Genomic DNA, 17609 nt, shown 5'->3' with positions numbered 1-17609 from the left:
TCCTGCTTCAGATATTAACTGATTGCTATTTATGATGAAGGAAAAAAATGGAAAAGAAATTAAATAGTAATAAAGCTGTTGGGGATGTTATGGTGCCATTAAAAATCAACACTCTCAAGTACTACATACTGAAACAATATGGGATACAATATTATATAGATCAGTTTTAAAAATCATATGTAGATATGGAAAAATATGTTTCATTCTTAAAAAACAAAGAAAGTCCTTCTACATGCATGTGCTTCACTTTAGCTGTTTTACTACCACTCTTATAATTCAAAGGATTTTGTCAGATTTGCATATTGCCAAAAATTTGATGTCAGTATCTAATTTTAAAACTCTGTATAATTATACAAAAACTGCATCTCTCTGGTTCTCTCAGAGAAGTGTTTTCCTTAAATACTTTTCCATTTCACATTGTAGACGGACTATGATAAAAGCAGCTATTTACTAAACTAGTTAATTACTTAATCCCCAAACCTGATGAGCTTCTATTAAAATTCTGGGAGTGAATTTTCCGCTAGTGTTATTAAGTGTCCACAGCTTCAAAGAGGTATAACAGAATTCTTTGGCTGTTTTACAAAAGACAGTTCAGGACATGACCCAGAATCTCAGACTCTCAAAATGAGATGAGAATTTAGATGTCACTGTCTGTACTCTCTGAGATGTGAGAATCTCTTCTATTTGAACAACATTCTATTTGAGAAACATAGCTAATTTTCCCCCATTATTTGAACCAATTTTAATTGTTATAAAATTTTTCTTTGTGTTGACCTGAAACCTACCTCTGTCTAATTTAGTTAACTTAGCAAGAGTTTCTTTAATTTATAATATGAATTAAACATTATAATTTCTTGAGCTCTTATATGGGTATTTTCAATAAACCTTGAAATTATCAATATTGATGAAACTACAACATGGAATAATCATAGAATTTGTTCAATAACCTTTCAAAGTAAACTATAGTTATAGTAAATAGGTTTTTGCTGTTGTTGTTCTTTTCCCATAAGAGCACTGGAGAGAGTCAGAAGATCTCATTTCCAATCTCAGCTGTGTGGGACTGTGGGCAAGTCACTTAACATCTCTAATTAATATATTCCTTTATAATAAAATGACATCATAAGAGTGTTAAAAGGAGAAGGTAAATATGTATATGCATATATGAAAGTGGTTTGAAAGCTATAATGCTGTATTTTTACTAATATTATTTCACTTTTGAAACAGCCTGCCCAGAAATTTTTAGAGTTATACGTGAAGCTAAATTCAAACATTATGTCTTAAAAGTGAACAAATTAAAAATATTAATTAAATGATAGACTGATTCTTTGCCTTATATTATCATTATCATTTCATAGAAAGTAATTCTTTTTTTTTTAGTCTATGCCCTTCATATTTACTTTGGAAGACAATCAGGTCCATTTTTTGGGGTCCTATTTACGTCTGGTTAGCCTAGCCTCGAACATAAGCCGAAGGTTAGGGTATTGATTTAGGGTTCTGGATATTGGTTTAATTTTAAGTTTTCTATTTCTCATGCTTTTTAAAAAGCATTTGCCTTTCATCCTAAAGTCAGTAGCAATGACTTGTTGATAATACTTGTAACTAGGTCCTAGTTACAAGCACCTGAAAAGAGAGGCAACTGGTGACTGGGGATCTGGTGATATCTTCTCTTATTTACTAATAGTATTCTGGCCTGTAACTCTATCAAAAAGATGTTTAGAACTTGCATATCTCTCAGCTCCAAATATAAAATGACTAGGCTTCTATAATAGCAGTGGCCTTGCAGATAGTTCTTGACAGTTTTTATATAAACTTGCATAGTAAAGCAACAATGGGGAGGGATCCATATACTCATATCGCCTTTGAAAGTGAGTTGCTTGTGTTATACTTGTTTGATTGACTCCAGTTTGATGTTTATTTTGGTAATCTCCCAAAGATTTAACACTTAGAGAAAGCAGATTGAATTTTTAACATTTATGTAAAAAAATACTTGTGCATTTTCTTCATAGAGAAGCTTAGAGAAAAAGCAATATAAATAAAACCATAGTTATTTCAATATGATATCATGATTTTGGTCAGTGGAGTTTAAAGCAATAGATTTCTTGCACATTTTGGCATAGTATACTTGCAAGGCACAATTTAATTCTAAGAATATTTGTATGCCTTCAATGTTTTTTTCATTGTTGAGTTGTGTGATGGTAGAGAAACGTGTTAAAATGGCTTTACAAAGTTTTTGAAAGTGTATTTCATTCTTTGAATGAGTCCTAACAATGTTTTAGGTTTTCAGAAAGTATGATACCTGTTCATTAAAAATAAACTACTTTTAATCATGAAAGGGGAAGGCAGTGGCAGCCCACTCCAGTACTCTTGCCTGGAAAATCCCATGGGTGGAGAAGCCTGATAAGCTGCAGTCCATGGGGTCGCTAAGAGTCGGATTCGACTGAGCGACTTCACGCTCACTTCTCACTTTCCGGCATTGGAGAAGGAAATGGCCACCCACTCCAGTGTTCTTGCCTGGAGAATCCCAGGGACGGGGAGCCTCCTGGGCTGCCGTCTATGGGGTCGCATAGAGTCGGACACGACTGACGTGACTGTGCAGCAGCAGCAATCATGAAAAAGCCATTTGTGGTATTAATGGAGGATAGACAATGTATTCATAGTATTTTTAACTTCTGTTTGTATATTATTATTTATAAAATGTTCTTAGAGTCAATATAATGACATTTATGAGAAAGTTTAAGGCCAGGTGTGGTATTTTGGAGAGTTGAATGGTGACTTTCTATTCAGGTGTTGCCAGGTGCATATGATATTATGCTTGTAGCAAAGCTATCTCAAAAAATGTCATATCATTTTGAAAACAAAAGTTATAGGACTGATTTTTGGGGAGAAATAAACATTTATAAAATAAACAGGTTACAGTTTCTTATTTTTACTTTAAAGAGAATATATACTCTAAACCATAGTCTTTGCTATTTTCCAGTTCATTTCAAATGACTGTCAAAGTATTTTATCTTCCTTCTCTTAAACATGAATAACAAACCAGGCCAAACAAACTTGACTGATATTATCTTGGCTGAACACACCCATTGTTCACTTGCTTTCTTGTTTCTCTGTGTCCCCTTTGTAAGCTGAATACTAGTACTGCAATTCTGGAAACCAATTCTTGTAGTGAGATGATCTATAAAGATGAATGACATAATATGGAACTTGTCCAGCTATTAGACATATAGCAAGAGGAGACACATCTACAGCATATTTATACATATCAGGTAATGAACTTTCATCTTAGAGACAACTTTATGTTTCCTCAATATATGTAGCATGTGTAACTCAAGGTTATAGATTCTGCACTCACATTAGTTGTGTGTTGAAATTGAATTAACTTGCATTTTATAAGATATAGATATTCTTTGGGGGAATTCTTTATACTTAAGAGTATTTGTTTACAAGATAATAGTGTGGGATGAAAGAACAGCAGTGTGGAATTCTGGCTTTTCACTGCACTGTCAAAATGGAGATCTAGTCTTAGATCTCTTGTTAAATCAGTTTGTGAAGGTTTACCTGTTGAACTTCTTTTTTTAGCAATTTTATCTTGTTAAATTTAATCTTCTTTGAGGTAGTATAAAACAGCCACATATTATTCACTTTTCTCAGGCAAGTTACTAAAATATAGCTTCTAAATGTAATGGAGAGCTGAATATTGAATTTAGAAAAACAGCTGAATACTGAATTTAGAAAGGGTCTAATGTTACCTAGCTAGCCACAATACATCCCTAGAGCGAACAACTTGAAATCTATTTGGTAAATTCTCAGTTGGAACTCAACAACCATTTGTTGAATAAATTGGCAAGTGAATGAAGGCAAATTGTATTAGCATTTTTTTTAATAAGAGGGAAGAATGGAAAATGTTAATGCTTGATGAATCTTAAAGAAATGTAGAAAAATGCAAGATTTTTTTCCTTTGCATGGAAAGTTGTAATTTTAATCATCTTTTAATTGTAGGAAAAGAGCTAACTGAAAAACCTAAAATTTTAAATGGCAGTGGAAAGTTTTATGTTTCCTACTGTACTCAATATCAAGCAAGAGAAGGATGGAATGTATGAATGCTAAAGAGGAGTATTTCCCCTTGGGACATATTTAACATTGATACCTTTACCATGTGAATGTGAAATACTTGGTATTGCCACATCTCTAACAGCAAGCAGGGTAAGTGCTTAAGCATATCACAGACAGGGGAATTGCATGTGTTTGTGTTCATGTATGCTGAGAGGTGCTATTGATGTCTGTATGAGTGCATTTTCTAATCCCAAGGCTAGGCTATCAGACTGAGTTTCAAAACATAAAGAGATCACAGAAACTAAGTTTTTGTGCAGCATTTTTAAATATTTCAGTTATCTGTAACATTTTTTAATATATAAGTTATCTGTAGCATTTTTTAATATGACACCAAATAAAATGAAGAATATTTATAAATGAGAATCCCATAATGGTTAAAAAAAAAATGTGTACTAATCTATAATTCATTTCCATAAAACAAATTAAAAGCATATATACTTGAGGCTGAGTACTAATAAGTACTCAGCTTTAAATTTCTGCACTTTTAAGTTTTACTAGTGTCTACATTAAGTGTTAACAATTGACTTGTTACTAACACCAAAAATAGATAACTTTATTCTCACAAACAATATCAAGAAACTCCTCCTTTCTAAACTTTCTAGGAACTCCTGAACTGATGACTAAGTATGTCCCACAAATTTTACATAGGAAAGTGGTTGTTTACAGATAATATATTTTTCACAGATGAATTTAAATTTTAAAATGAATACATCTGCTCTAAAAAATACTCCAAAGTGGAAGAAACATAATTTGGCATACAGAGATCGATACCTACCCTGATACAGATTTAGAATTGAGCCAAGTGTCTGATGAGGGCAGTGACTGTGTTAAACACTCAAAAGGTCCAATGAAGATATGCCCTGCTATTCCCATTCTTAGTACTTCCTCCCCTTCTGCCACGCTATTGCTGTGGGGGTTCTAAGTTGGCTTCTTTTAAACTGAGAGTGATGTGCTTGGTTTCAAAGGATCAGCTCCCACTGCCACAGGTTTCTGTGGCATTAGCAAGTCCAACTGGACCTCTTTTCCCTCCAGATTTCAAACACTGATGAAGTTCTTTTGGGGCTGCTTTCTCTTGGAAGACATTTTTTTTATTTTTTTGTGACAGATCATTAGTCTTATGCTAGCAACAGTTACACAAATACTGCATATCTTTAGAGAAGGCAACATTTGAATAGGGATTATAACTATTGAATAATAAAAGTACAGGAAATTTGTTTTTTTTTCTTTAAAAATTTTATTTTTAGCTGCACTGTGTGGCTTGCAGAACTTTAGTTCCCTGGCCAAGGTCTGAACACTGGTCCAGGGCAGTGAAAGCAACAAGTCCTAACCACCAGACCTCTAGGGAATTCCCAGAAGACTACTTCTTTAACTTGACTTCAAACCTTAAGGTCAAGTATACACATTCTTACAAAGGCCAGGAGAATTCTGAAGATATGACCTACCTCTAGGCTCCCTAGAGATACTTGAAGATTCTAGATACCATGAATATCTTTAAAAAGGGTATTTCTCATTTAAAAACCATTTAATAGCCAATAAATCTGTATTAGCTAAATTATGATTCACTCTAAGGAATCTTTATCAGTTTACTTATTGCATGGAAAAGTTAAGAGTATGGAAACTAGTGTAATATAGATAATATACAAAAGAAAGTACTATTTTGATAGTAAAGTATACAACTTTACTATGTATACTTATATAGAAGGAAGATTTTTTTCCTTTTCTTAAATCAAAACAGCAGCATTTGAAAGAAAGTCATAATTAATGACAATGAAATAGACCAGTCTCACTGTATCCAGAACTATTAACCCAAAAATCTGGTTAAAAAAGATCTTACAGGAAAACAGACTTAGTCTCAACTGAACAAATAAGGAAGAAAGCTTTCAAAGATTCTCTGATGCAGGTATAGCCTCTGGATTTTGCTCCAAGGACTGCAATTCTTTTGCATTTTATCATTTCTACAGAAACTGCCTATTAGTCCATCTTTACATTCTTCTCTACGTTAGTTTCCCTGTTTTGGAGCAGAAGGTTACTGGTTGAATAAGAACAAGAATTTAAGCTTACTGAGCCTCCTGCTCAGTAGGGCTAAGTGTGAAGGAGTGAAGAGGTGTGGGTAAGGTGAATGCTGGCTAGCTGTCAGCACCCTTCCAGTATTCTCAAAGGCAGGGCAAAATGACTGTTTTTGTCATGCAGGGGCCAGCTTGCTCAGGAAATTGTGGCATGTATAAAGCAAAGCACGTAAACAAACTCTTCACCCGGGAAGCTGAGTTTAACAACTGCCTCATTAACAAGATCCAGGGAAAGACAGGAAAAGCGGGGGGAGGCCAGAGCTGATCATTATACAGTTCTAGACAGATGAAGTCCTTCAACTTCCCCCCAAACAAGCCCTGTAGTGTGGGTTTGACAAAGTGGCACATTTAAGACGGAACACTGTTGCTATCAATGGGAGTCAGGCGTACCAGTATCTGCGGGCCAAATTCAGCCCCTGCAACTTGACTTTTATCAGTAGACACAAGACAGAGGACAAGGCAGCCACATCCACAGAGAATTAACTAAGAGCAAATGCTACATCCAGTGAATGTAATCAATAGTCTGAACAGTGATCTACATATCAACCACCATAGCTATCTCCCTTTGGGTTTTTTAAAAATTATTTATACTTTGTACTCTTGTAATTACTATTTTGATGGAGATGTATTTGCCACATGGCCTCATTGAGATTACATCTTTTTTATATTTCATTAAACAAAATAAACCCTTTAAAGACCAAATATCCTGATGCCTGATTCTGAATGGCTAAATATTTGGGGGGTAGAATTTTATCATGGATAATTGATTTATTTATTTTGATATTTAACATTATTTATTGATCTATACTTTGCCCAGAATTATTTAAGAACTACAGGTTCCTCTGTTATAGTGAGAAGATTCCCATGGATAATTTATGTTTTACTTCCCCCTTGCACATTTCTCCAATTTCACATGGGAAGTATGTTCAAATAAACCTGACTTCACAATTGCCAAAGTTTACACTCAAATTTGTCTTTACTGGCTAACATTTTTTCTCTGTTTAAAAACCATCCCTTTTGAACATAACATGAAACCACTTTCTAATTATTACAGTGTTGTTTGCAAGCACAAAATATTGGTTTAACACAACTTTTCAGTACTAGTATTTGTTTTTTATATTTGTCTCAGCTCCTCCAACCACCCAATACACACACCCAAAGCACTTTGCAGTTCCCCTTTCGAAACCAATCATATATGATTATATTGTGTTCACTCTTAACTAGGCAATAGTGCAGGTCTTATTACCTTAATTTTTCAGAGGCTTACCAGAAACATCATTTCTCAAGATCAGGTTCTTGGTTAATTCCTTTAGCAAAGATTCTGATTTCCTCTTGAATCTGTGCTTTGTATGAATCTCTCCTAAACAGCACTGAGACCAGAGTAATTTGTCAGTTGTCACTTTTGACCCCAGCTTTATTCTAGCCCCAGTAACACAAAAGCAGCCTTTATTACTTAAGGAAAATAGGAAACGCTGCCTCCTGGACATAAACATGTGGATTTTCTATGTCCAGGACCAAAAGGGTAAAAAGGGCAGGTTTAACCAACATTTCCTCAAGAATTAAAGTGCCACTTTTAACACTTGTAGGCTGTTAACCACATGTGTGATGCTTTAGTTGTAAGTCATATTTTAGGGGTCTATGTGTTAACAATTTTGCATTGCTATTGGGTCTAATTTTACAGATCTTACTTATGCCATACTCCCTTTGCAACAGATGAGAGTGTGACTTGAGTAAGCACCATAAAATCAGAGCCCGATTTTCCCTCCTGCATTTTTAAATAAATGTGATTTGCAAAGTTAGCATCAGTACAACATCAGGATTTTCTAAAAATATAATGATGTCATAATAAATGAAACATTGAAATGGAAAAAAAAGTGTTTTTCTAGAAGATGTTGATTTCTTCATAAAAACTAGTGGGCAGGCATAATTTTAAAAAATAATGAAAAATGTAGAATTATTACTGACACAATGAGAATGTAGATTTCAGTGACCAAAAAAAGTTGATGAGATATAGAAGCATATGCTACCCATGTTTTAGGCCCACTGGAAGCAGCTAGTGTTCAACCAGTTTGGTTTTTATATGGCCTTAAAAGATATATGCTGATCATGATTAATTATTCTAAAATTAAAAAATTACCTGATTGTTGACCAAAAAATATGAAATGGAAGAAAGAAAAACAAACAAACATACCATGTTCACACACAAAACAAAATAATTCTCTCAGGGACATCAGGGAAGGTGGAATACTATAACAACACATGTTATATTGTTATACTATTCCACCCACCTTAATGAAGAGCCCTTGGGCGTTGCTACTCCATAGCCTTTTGAATCCAGATTTCCTCCAACTTTCATTGTATCACATGGCTTTCGCTGCTCAATGTATTCATTCATAGTGGACTCCAGGAGAAAGGCAAATTTGCCCTTGGATTTTCGCACACGAGCTACTCCCTCAGCTGTAGTCCTAGTGAACACTGATGGCTCTGCTGATCGCATGTAGGTCCACATCTTTTCATACACTGCTATTTTTGATCTCTGGAGGAAATTAAAATAAAATTAAATACAGGAAAGAAGGGAACAAGATGTTAATATTGACTGAACTGGAATCAGGATAAAGCCTTTGACAATACCCCCTAATTCCAATTGGTCATAATAACACTATTTTTTTTTTTCAATTAGAAAAATGCCTTTTACCATTGTTTAAGAAAATCACTGAAATGAAAGATATTTAAAAGTGAGTTTGATGAAATAGGTACCTCATGTCATAATTACCCTAGTTAACTTCTTAAAGAACTTATTATTTTTATAAAATATAGACATCCATAGAGAGAGTTGTACTGAATTATAGCAAACAAGGAGAATTGTTATATTGTTTTATTTTTATATTTTTCCATGTCTCCAAGTTTTAATGAGAACCATTCTAAAAAGATACATACAAAATATGCAGTCCCTATCAAGTCAGTAGATGAACACCAAAGGAGGAGGAGAAATCTGCCTTAGTTTGTAAACTAAATATCTATAAAACAAGAATCAAATTTTAGGTCCACCAAAGCATTTTTAGACCTTTTCTAACAAAATCTCCAAATAGAACATACATTAAACTTAAAGAGAAGTGATTCCTGTTTTTCCACTTTCTATTTTTGAGAAGTTAGTTTTTCTAATCCCTTGACTTCAGTAAAGAAACTTTAATTTTTTTATTTATTGGCTCGATCTACACTGCTTTTTGTACTTAATTTATTCAATTCCTTTTGTGGGTATCTGCATTCATATTAATTTTTTTATCCACACATTCTTTTTTTTTTTTTATGTGAAAATATATCCAAATGAATGCAAATGTCCCTAAGGATGTGTTTAACAAAGTAGAAAAGCCTGAATCCTGTTTGGTGTTTGTTAATACAATGATACACATAGACTTTTATCTGGTGCAGTTATTTTTGTTCAATAGCAAAGTGGAGGAATTTTGCACCTGGGTCAAAACTAAAAGTAAAAAAAAAAAAAAAGAAAACAAAAAACTAAAAGTAATGGAGATTTCCACCAAACTTGACTCTATGCATGAGGTCAAATTCTGAGTATCATGTATACTTATTTAAGCCAACTTTGTTTGGTTATCAGAAGATAGAATCCAACAGGAAGCAGATATTCAATAATCAACAAGCAACCCAAATAGCAAACTTAAGAATACATGTTTTGGGCAAAAGCAAATTACTCAGACAATTGATTAAAAGTGGTGTTCAAAATTTTGGCTTCATAAGACAGAAATTTAGCAATCAATAAACATAAAATAAGCCACAGAAGATATTTGCATACCTAAAAAACCAAACTCCAGATATTTTATGTTAATATATATTCAAATAGTGATAAATATCAGATGGGAAATAGATATCCTGAAAAGTTTCAGGAAATAGAAATTATTTATTTGAAGAAATAGTTATCTAAAATGTTTTTATGTTATTAACACTTAAAAATATTTCATGATACAGAAAATCTGATATGTTTGTGTATGTGTGTTCAGGTAATTACAGGTTACTTCTCGCTACAGAAATCCTCATATTAGGAACATTCTATGCCAACTATATTTCAGTTGCAAAGATTCTATGTGGTTCCAGGGCAGAAGACTATCTGAATTAATGAGATCCACTAGGGAGGCCATATTGCCGGGCCTCATTCGTTTCATCTCTAATAATGAAGTTCTCTTCCAGAGAATGAACTATTCCATTTTACAGTGAGTTCCAATCTCTGAAAATTATAAACTCCCTGGATCACTTAATACTGATTGTCTTTAAACATCTATTCTGGTTATTCCAATTTAGAGAATTGCTGGTAAACATCTATTAACCATATAGTAATAAATATATATATATTTGCTTCACTATATATACTAAATTGAAACCAGAAGAAATAAAATCTGAGTATTATTTTGATTAAAATTTCTTTTAAAAAATTTAAGAATACAAGAATCATGCTTGTTACTTGCCAACTTTCTTATTATTCAGTATCTTGTTACAGGAACAAGAAACAAGTAAACAAAACTAACATAGCAAAATAGAAAAAAAGAAAAATTTTAGGGCTTGATAATTATGCAAGTAATTTTACAATATAAATGCAACAGAACATTAAAGCAAGTGATTTTTGTAAAGGAATAAAATACTTTTGTTATTGATATTTTATTGTAGTCCATTTCCATAATATTAATGTGAGGGAAATTACTGCTGTATTTGTTTAAATCATATTGAATTACATATACCATAAATGCAAAAGAAACTAACTCCTTTAAAATCCTGAAGAAAGAGGAATCTTTAGTGTAATTATGCTTAACAGTTCTTACGTATCAGTATAATATAAATTAGGAATGATGAAAGAAACTCTTTAGAAAAAAGATTTACATGATGTGTAAATGTGTACTCTATTAATGTTTAAAAATTCTGATTCTGATTTAAAAGGGGCATGGTTTAGAAAAAATCAAATTCACATGGTGGAGAAGGTGAGGTGGGAGATTCAAGAAGTAGCACTGGAAATAATATTGCTGTGCCTTACCTGTCACTGTAAGAGGGTGTTGTTAATGAAGGAGGGCAAGGTAATTGTTATAAATTTGATAAGACAGGCTAAACTGGGGAAATTTCTGCCGACCCAGCAAGTTCATAAATGTAAAGATAATAGCACTTTTAATATCTTCATCTTCAGCTATAAAGATCAGGTTTGGGGAGTGAATATGCTCAAGGTAATAAGCAAAGGTAATATGTCACTATTTTTTAAAATTATAAAATTAAGTTCAGCTTCATCTTTATTATGAAACACTATATATGGGAAGCTATTTAATTTAGAACACTATTTTATTATTTAAAATAATTCTTGGAGATTTAAAAATGTGCTTTCTTTTTAATTTCTCAAAATTAAGTATTTTGCCATTTCTGCTTTTAATATAAATATAAAAATGTCATACATTGTTATCATGTGAATTATTTTCTGCTTTTAGTAGCTTATGCAGAAGACTGAAGTTCCAGTAAGAGCTCATCAATGCACAATGATCATATTATAACAACTGAGATACTAATCTGCCTCATTTATGCATTCATAATTTCACTGATGACAAATAGGCACAGGATAAAATCGCACTGAAATGAAGATCAGTGTGTTCAAATCAGGTATAATGTAAAAGTGCCTTAACAAAAGCCAGTCATTAAGTGACAAACACAAAATTTCTTTAAATGCCTCTATGTATATGCTTAACAATGAGCACAGAGCAAGAGACTTATCAAGTTTCTTAATGGGGCAAGACCAAGGCAGTTGTTGAATTCAGACGTTATTTTCCCCATGGCTTAAATCTTTTTCCAGAACAATAATGGCAACATTTTTTGAAGTTCCCAGTACAGATAACTGCCTGAGGCAATTTAGTGAAGCTGATAGATGTATCATTACTGTGTTCCTATAAGAAAACATTTTGATAGGGACAAAAGTACCTTTCAAGGTTTGTTTCCTCAATCTATCAGACAAATAGTTTATTTAAACCAGGTTATCACGTATGAGAGAAGAGGGAGAACACAGGGTAGGAAATGAATGAGGTTTTTATCAAAGAACTGAAACTAATGCACTCCTGGAAGTGTGCTTCCAGGGAAGATGATTGTCTTGTCCCATGTGGGTTCAACTTTTCTACAGCATAAATACCTATACTTATAAAACTCTTTCAATTTTAAAATTGGAATTGGGTAGGACAGAAAGGAGATAGGGCATGGTGACTGCACAACTTAAATGGAAGACTCTGTGTCTAGGAAGCAGCTTTCTTTATTCCTATATTTTTAATCAATATATTCTCTTATCTACCTCATTAGTTTTTTAAATTTGAGCGGTTTTTAAAAATTCTATAAAGATTAGAAATAATATTTTCAATGTACTTGATGACAATGAGATTTACAGAGAGTTAGCTTTGAAATATTTTCAGAAAATCACTATGATGTTTCTTTTCTCTTTTTTCACTCAAAGCAGAATGATGAACCTATAAACATTTGCTTTATTTACATGAAAATCAGCCATCCTTTTTCAGTAAAATGCAATGAATAGCACAAATTTGTATACTATCTTATTGCATATACACACTGATTTTTAGGCAAATCACTACATTTTACCTACTTTCTTTCGGGTGAAACTTTAATGACAATCCACTCCAGTATTTTTGCCTGGGAAATCCCATGGACAGAGGAGCCTGGAAGGCTATAGTCCTTGGGCTTGTAGAGCTGGAGACAACTGAGTGACTAACACTTTCATCTTTTAGATTTCTAGCAAGGTTTTGAAGTTATGCTCAAGTGTATTAGAGCAGTATGCTATTATATTAAGCTTGAGAGACTGGAATGAACTTAGTAAGTTAAAAAAGTTTGACTAATTAAGTTTATTCATAGAATATTGTTAATAAAATAGATTTTCATGACTATTATTTACAGTTTTAGAAAAATGTACAAATACTTTATAATTAACTTAAAATTTTATATCTATTTGTCAAGTTCCAAATTGTTGACAAATATGTTCACTGTCTTTTTCTTTTTTAAAAACACAATGTGCAGTGACGGGTTTGACAGTTTTTGAATGATCTGCTGTGTTATATCAGTGATTTAGTGTTACATCAGCATTTATAGTATATAAGAATACTATAATTATTTTTTTTTAAAAAGAGAAATATCTTATTGAAATTCAAGTGCTTGAAAATTAAGCCTGGCTTAAGGAGTAACATCTTCTGTTGTTTTTAACTTGCAACCTGAATGAGAAAAGAAAAAATGTATACATTTAAAATGAAAGTATAATTTCCTAAGTACTATATATAAGAGTGAATTTGCTTTAGGGGGCTATCATTAGTTTTACACAATAGTTTAGGAAATAGTGAAATATATCTTGCCTTCTAAATTGTTAAATATCTAGTCTCTAAGCAATTGATGTTTAATACTAATATAAGATGCAATTATTACCTAGCTAAATATCTGTGAAAATGTTACCCTTATTACTTTTTAGTTTTTTGGTTCTGAAGTCACAAAATGAACCTTTCTCTCTGATCAGATTTTATGAAATTTAAGTAAAACCAGAGTAAAAGAGATTCTCTGATCAAAAAATTCATCCTGAGTGGCACTTAGAGCTGAAAACCAAAAACATCCAAAATACTTGCCATCCTGATGGCAAGCCAAAGGAATAATATCCATATGTGAAATGCAATTATATCAGTTTGAACAATTTTATTTGCAAAAGCAGAGAAGTCACCTCAAATGAAATACCACACAACGCTTTACAAGGGTGCTAGAACTTAGTAGTTATTGTTCTCTTTATCTAGTGAGAAAGCAAATATATTGCTTTGAAATCCATTGTTACAGAATACATTATGGAACAATAAACCTCATATAAACACTATAGCATGCTATTAAGGCTTTGAGACTCAAACACAGTAAGGTAATTGTATTTTATTTTTTTTGTGCCCTGTTTTCATTTTTATGCTCTAAGTCCCAAAGCATAGACAAATCCAGATCTTACCAGATGAAGTATCATCATGGCATTATCAACTTTGGAATCTTTGGGATTAAATGAAGTTGCTTTGTTTACCCTTTTACTGTTACTCTTCCTTAGTGAGGGTCCCTCTTGCAATGTGAGTAAATCAATAGGTTTTGTAACTTAAAATGACTAAAATCCAAGTAGAAATATACAGCATAGCTATGTTTAAATATAGCAGTTACCATTGTGCTTGCAAAGCCTATAGTAGCTAGAGCCCATAGTATAATTATTTGCAAAATTGCTTAAATTTCAAAGTTATGAACATTTGCTTTTTAGTTTTCCCCTCAACTTACTCTGAAGAATTCTTTTGTTGACCCTGAATCCAGTGTTCCGTAGGCAATTTCTGTTTGTTTGGCCAAATCTTCTGCACTTTCTATAGGGGAGACCATTCTCTCAACCGTCAGGAAAGCGGCAAGATTTGCAGTATAAGATGATATAATGATGAGTGTAAAGAACCACCAAACACCTCCAACAATTCGTCCTGAGAGGGATCTAAACATGGATAAGATAATGTACATTTTCCTTTCTATAATCAACATAAAGAAAAGACATACCATTGTGTATGTTTAAAAATAATTGCAAGTGTCATTTTGTGTTCTAAATGGTCTACTCAAGAATGATTCTAGTATTTCTGTATCATTTGATATCTTTCATGCTATACTGAATGTATAAATGCAGTTTAAAAATACTTTTCCTTTTAATTGTTTACTTGGCAGAAATGTGGAACCAAATGCCTTTCCTTCAGATTCAGAGGAAGAACACTTGCTTAAATTCATTGACTCCCCTCTTACACTTTAGTATCTCTGAATTAGGATGCAGCCTATGTGTGATGAGATAAACCACAGTATCACAGTTTGATTGGAAGCACTGTTATGAAATAACAATACATCTTAACAATGGGTAAACTCTTAGATTTGATACAAGGTGGTAGATGCTTTTGTGAGAGAACTTGTTTTTACCTTCAGTCAGAGGTATGCAGGGATAGATGGGAAGTATGCCAAGGTGGGGCTTGATCAGAAAAATATCTAGGATTGGTCTCCAAGGAACCATAGTTGAGAACATTTTGTTTGTTTGTTGGATAGGAATATTCTATTTCTTATCTGAGTGGACAATGAGCTGTGTCTTAAAGTGCTTTCCACACTGGTATAAAAATGTTCTCTTTGCCACTGCCCACATGAGACCAAAGCATGTGATTGGTCAATGTGCAGTATGACAGCACTGAAAACTGATGCTGGAGATCAAAAAATGTTTCCTCTCACCCTTTCTCTGGCTATCAAGGATGTGTGAGTGAGCAGAGGAAAAGTGAGAATGAAATATATAAAAAATTCAGAACATAGTCATGATTGATTTCACCCCATAGGACCATTGGACCATCTAAAATTCCTGTGACAATTTATTTTAAATATTTTCTTAATATTTTCCATGGCATTTCTAGCCTAAAATGCTCCCTTCTTAATGTTACTATAGAAGTGGCACCTATTGATTTTAACTTAGCATTTACTTAATCCTGATTTTAAAAACCATAAAATTATTTCTTGATTTGTTTTGATTTCTGTTCATTAATTGAGAATTATTTATTCAAATTCCTATGTTATTGGAATTTATGCACATTTATAGTGTTCCGGGGTCATAAGGAATACAAAGTGCATTGTAGCTAAAATGTCTCTTTTTAAGAAAGCATTATATTTCTTGAGATGATACACATATATATGATGATAATATGTCACTATTTAAGTGTAATTCTTAGCTTCTCTTGCCTTCGCCTACTTTTCTCAGAGAAATTTGGTATTTTTCTTGTAGCAGTAGTTTGGCTGCATTTTTGGCAAACTTAACTAAACTACGTCTTAACTGACATGAGCTGTGACTCCATAGATAAAGCATATATAGTATTTACATTTCTGACTTTGTGTACTGCTTAGCCTGTTTATGATTGTTTAGAAAAAAGTATATCTGGAACCTACTATATTGACTTAGGTTTTAGGTGATTTCATGGCAGAAATTTCCATTAAGCTACACAGGATTTAAGTTGAGTTCAAAATTAATTCTCAAAAATGAACAACAATGACAAAAACATTTGATTTTGTAAAGGAAATAACATGAAAATAAATTTCCTTTCTTAAGAATTTAGATTTAGTTTCCACCTGTCAAGTCACCATAGGAAATATTAATACTAAATGATTTTTGAGAGTTCTGATGGGTTACGTATGTTCCTTTTCCATTGGGAAATTAACCTTTATGATGTATCCATACTTTGTGCTAATCTGGAAAAATTGGTTATGAGTGTACTTAGATTAATTTGGGGAGGACAACGTCTTTCTCTGTTTTAGGCAATGCTCTGCCTCTAGAAAAATAACAGGTAGAGAGGTGTTATGCACAATATTTAGAGTTGCTAGGGAGTTGGTGAAGTACTTAAGTGCTTTGAAACTAACCTGGGTGAAATGTCACATCCTTGCTGCATAAAAGCACCCAGGGAAAACCAGAGGCTGTTAAAGATGCCAAACTCGTTGGGAGGCTGGTCACTGGGCCCTTCCTTCCCGTCTTCCGGCTCTTCTGTGTGCCACTCGTAAGGACTAAACCTACTAACCAGGAACAAGACCACGCTGACACCAATGTAGGCAAAGACTATGCACATCCAAATCTCATAGGCCAGAGGATCCAAGAAGGAAAACACTCCTGGTTTAGATTTCTGAGGCTTTTTGATCATAATAGATATGCCCAAACTCATGAAGGGCTTAGAGAAGTCAATGACCTCCTCTCGGACCAAAGTGATTGTCAGAGGAGCAATAGCAATCTCTGCTTTCTATAAAAGAAAAGACACATGAAAAAAATGTAGGTTAATAGATTTCATGAACCATTTAGTACCGGATTGATTCACTCAGATTTTAACCTGTTAGTATTTATTCTACATTTTTTGGGGAATACCTACAATAAATAAGGCCAGTGACAAAGATGAACAGTAGATTTTTTTTATAAGATATTATGTCACTTTAATTGCAAATATATTTTTATTTGTGCTAGTAATTAGATAAGAGGGAGAGAAAAAGAGAAGGAGTAGGCATAGCAAAAATAGCTTAAACTCAAATAACTGCATTAGTCTTTAAGGGTCTGACAGTGCAGAGGAGGACACTTGAAAATTTTCCCATATGGCTGAATTTCTGAATTTCTTGGCCAGAATTACTGATATTTTGCAGTCTTTTCTATTTTATTTGGAATGTGGTCACTAATTCATTACTTGGCCATTTCTTAAAATTATGAATTTCAAATTTCAAATAGCCTTTTCTTTTTTAGTCTTTTCCAGTTATGAGAAAACCTAGCATGAAGCTTGTGTTTGTAAAATAGAAGAAACCTGTTGTTTGATAGCATTTTTCAACTCAGAATACAGACAAAAATCTGGAAATTGGCATTTA

General features: G+C 33.0%; 1 protein-coding gene across 6 annotated transcripts in view; it reads right to left on the bottom strand.

Moving 5' to 3' along the window:
* GRIA4 (glutamate ionotropic receptor AMPA type subunit 4) overlaps positions 1–17609 on the bottom strand; it is a 639355-nt gene that overhangs the window by 38920 nt on the left and 582826 nt on the right. For all 6 annotated transcript variants that reach the window (XM_070473691.1, XM_070473688.1, XM_070473690.1 and 3 more), the window contains exons 12-14: positions 16632–17002; positions 14496–14694; positions 8468–8715 (exon numbers count right to left, since the gene is read on the bottom strand). In XM_070473691.1, coding sequence (XP_070329792.1) covers positions 8468–8715; positions 14496–14694; positions 16632–17002 — 818 coding nt within the window. The remainder of the gene's footprint in view (positions 1–8467; positions 8716–14495; positions 14695–16631; positions 17003–17609) is intronic.

Source organism: Odocoileus virginianus, chromosome 10 (assembly GCF_023699985.2).
Source record: "Odocoileus virginianus isolate 20LAN1187 ecotype Illinois chromosome 10, Ovbor_1.2, whole genome shotgun sequence".
Classification (NCBI taxonomy): Eukaryota; Metazoa; Chordata; class Mammalia; order Artiodactyla; family Cervidae; genus Odocoileus; species Odocoileus virginianus.
Note: the sequence above shows the minus strand (reverse complement) of the source record. Positions and strands in the feature narration are given on the sequence as shown.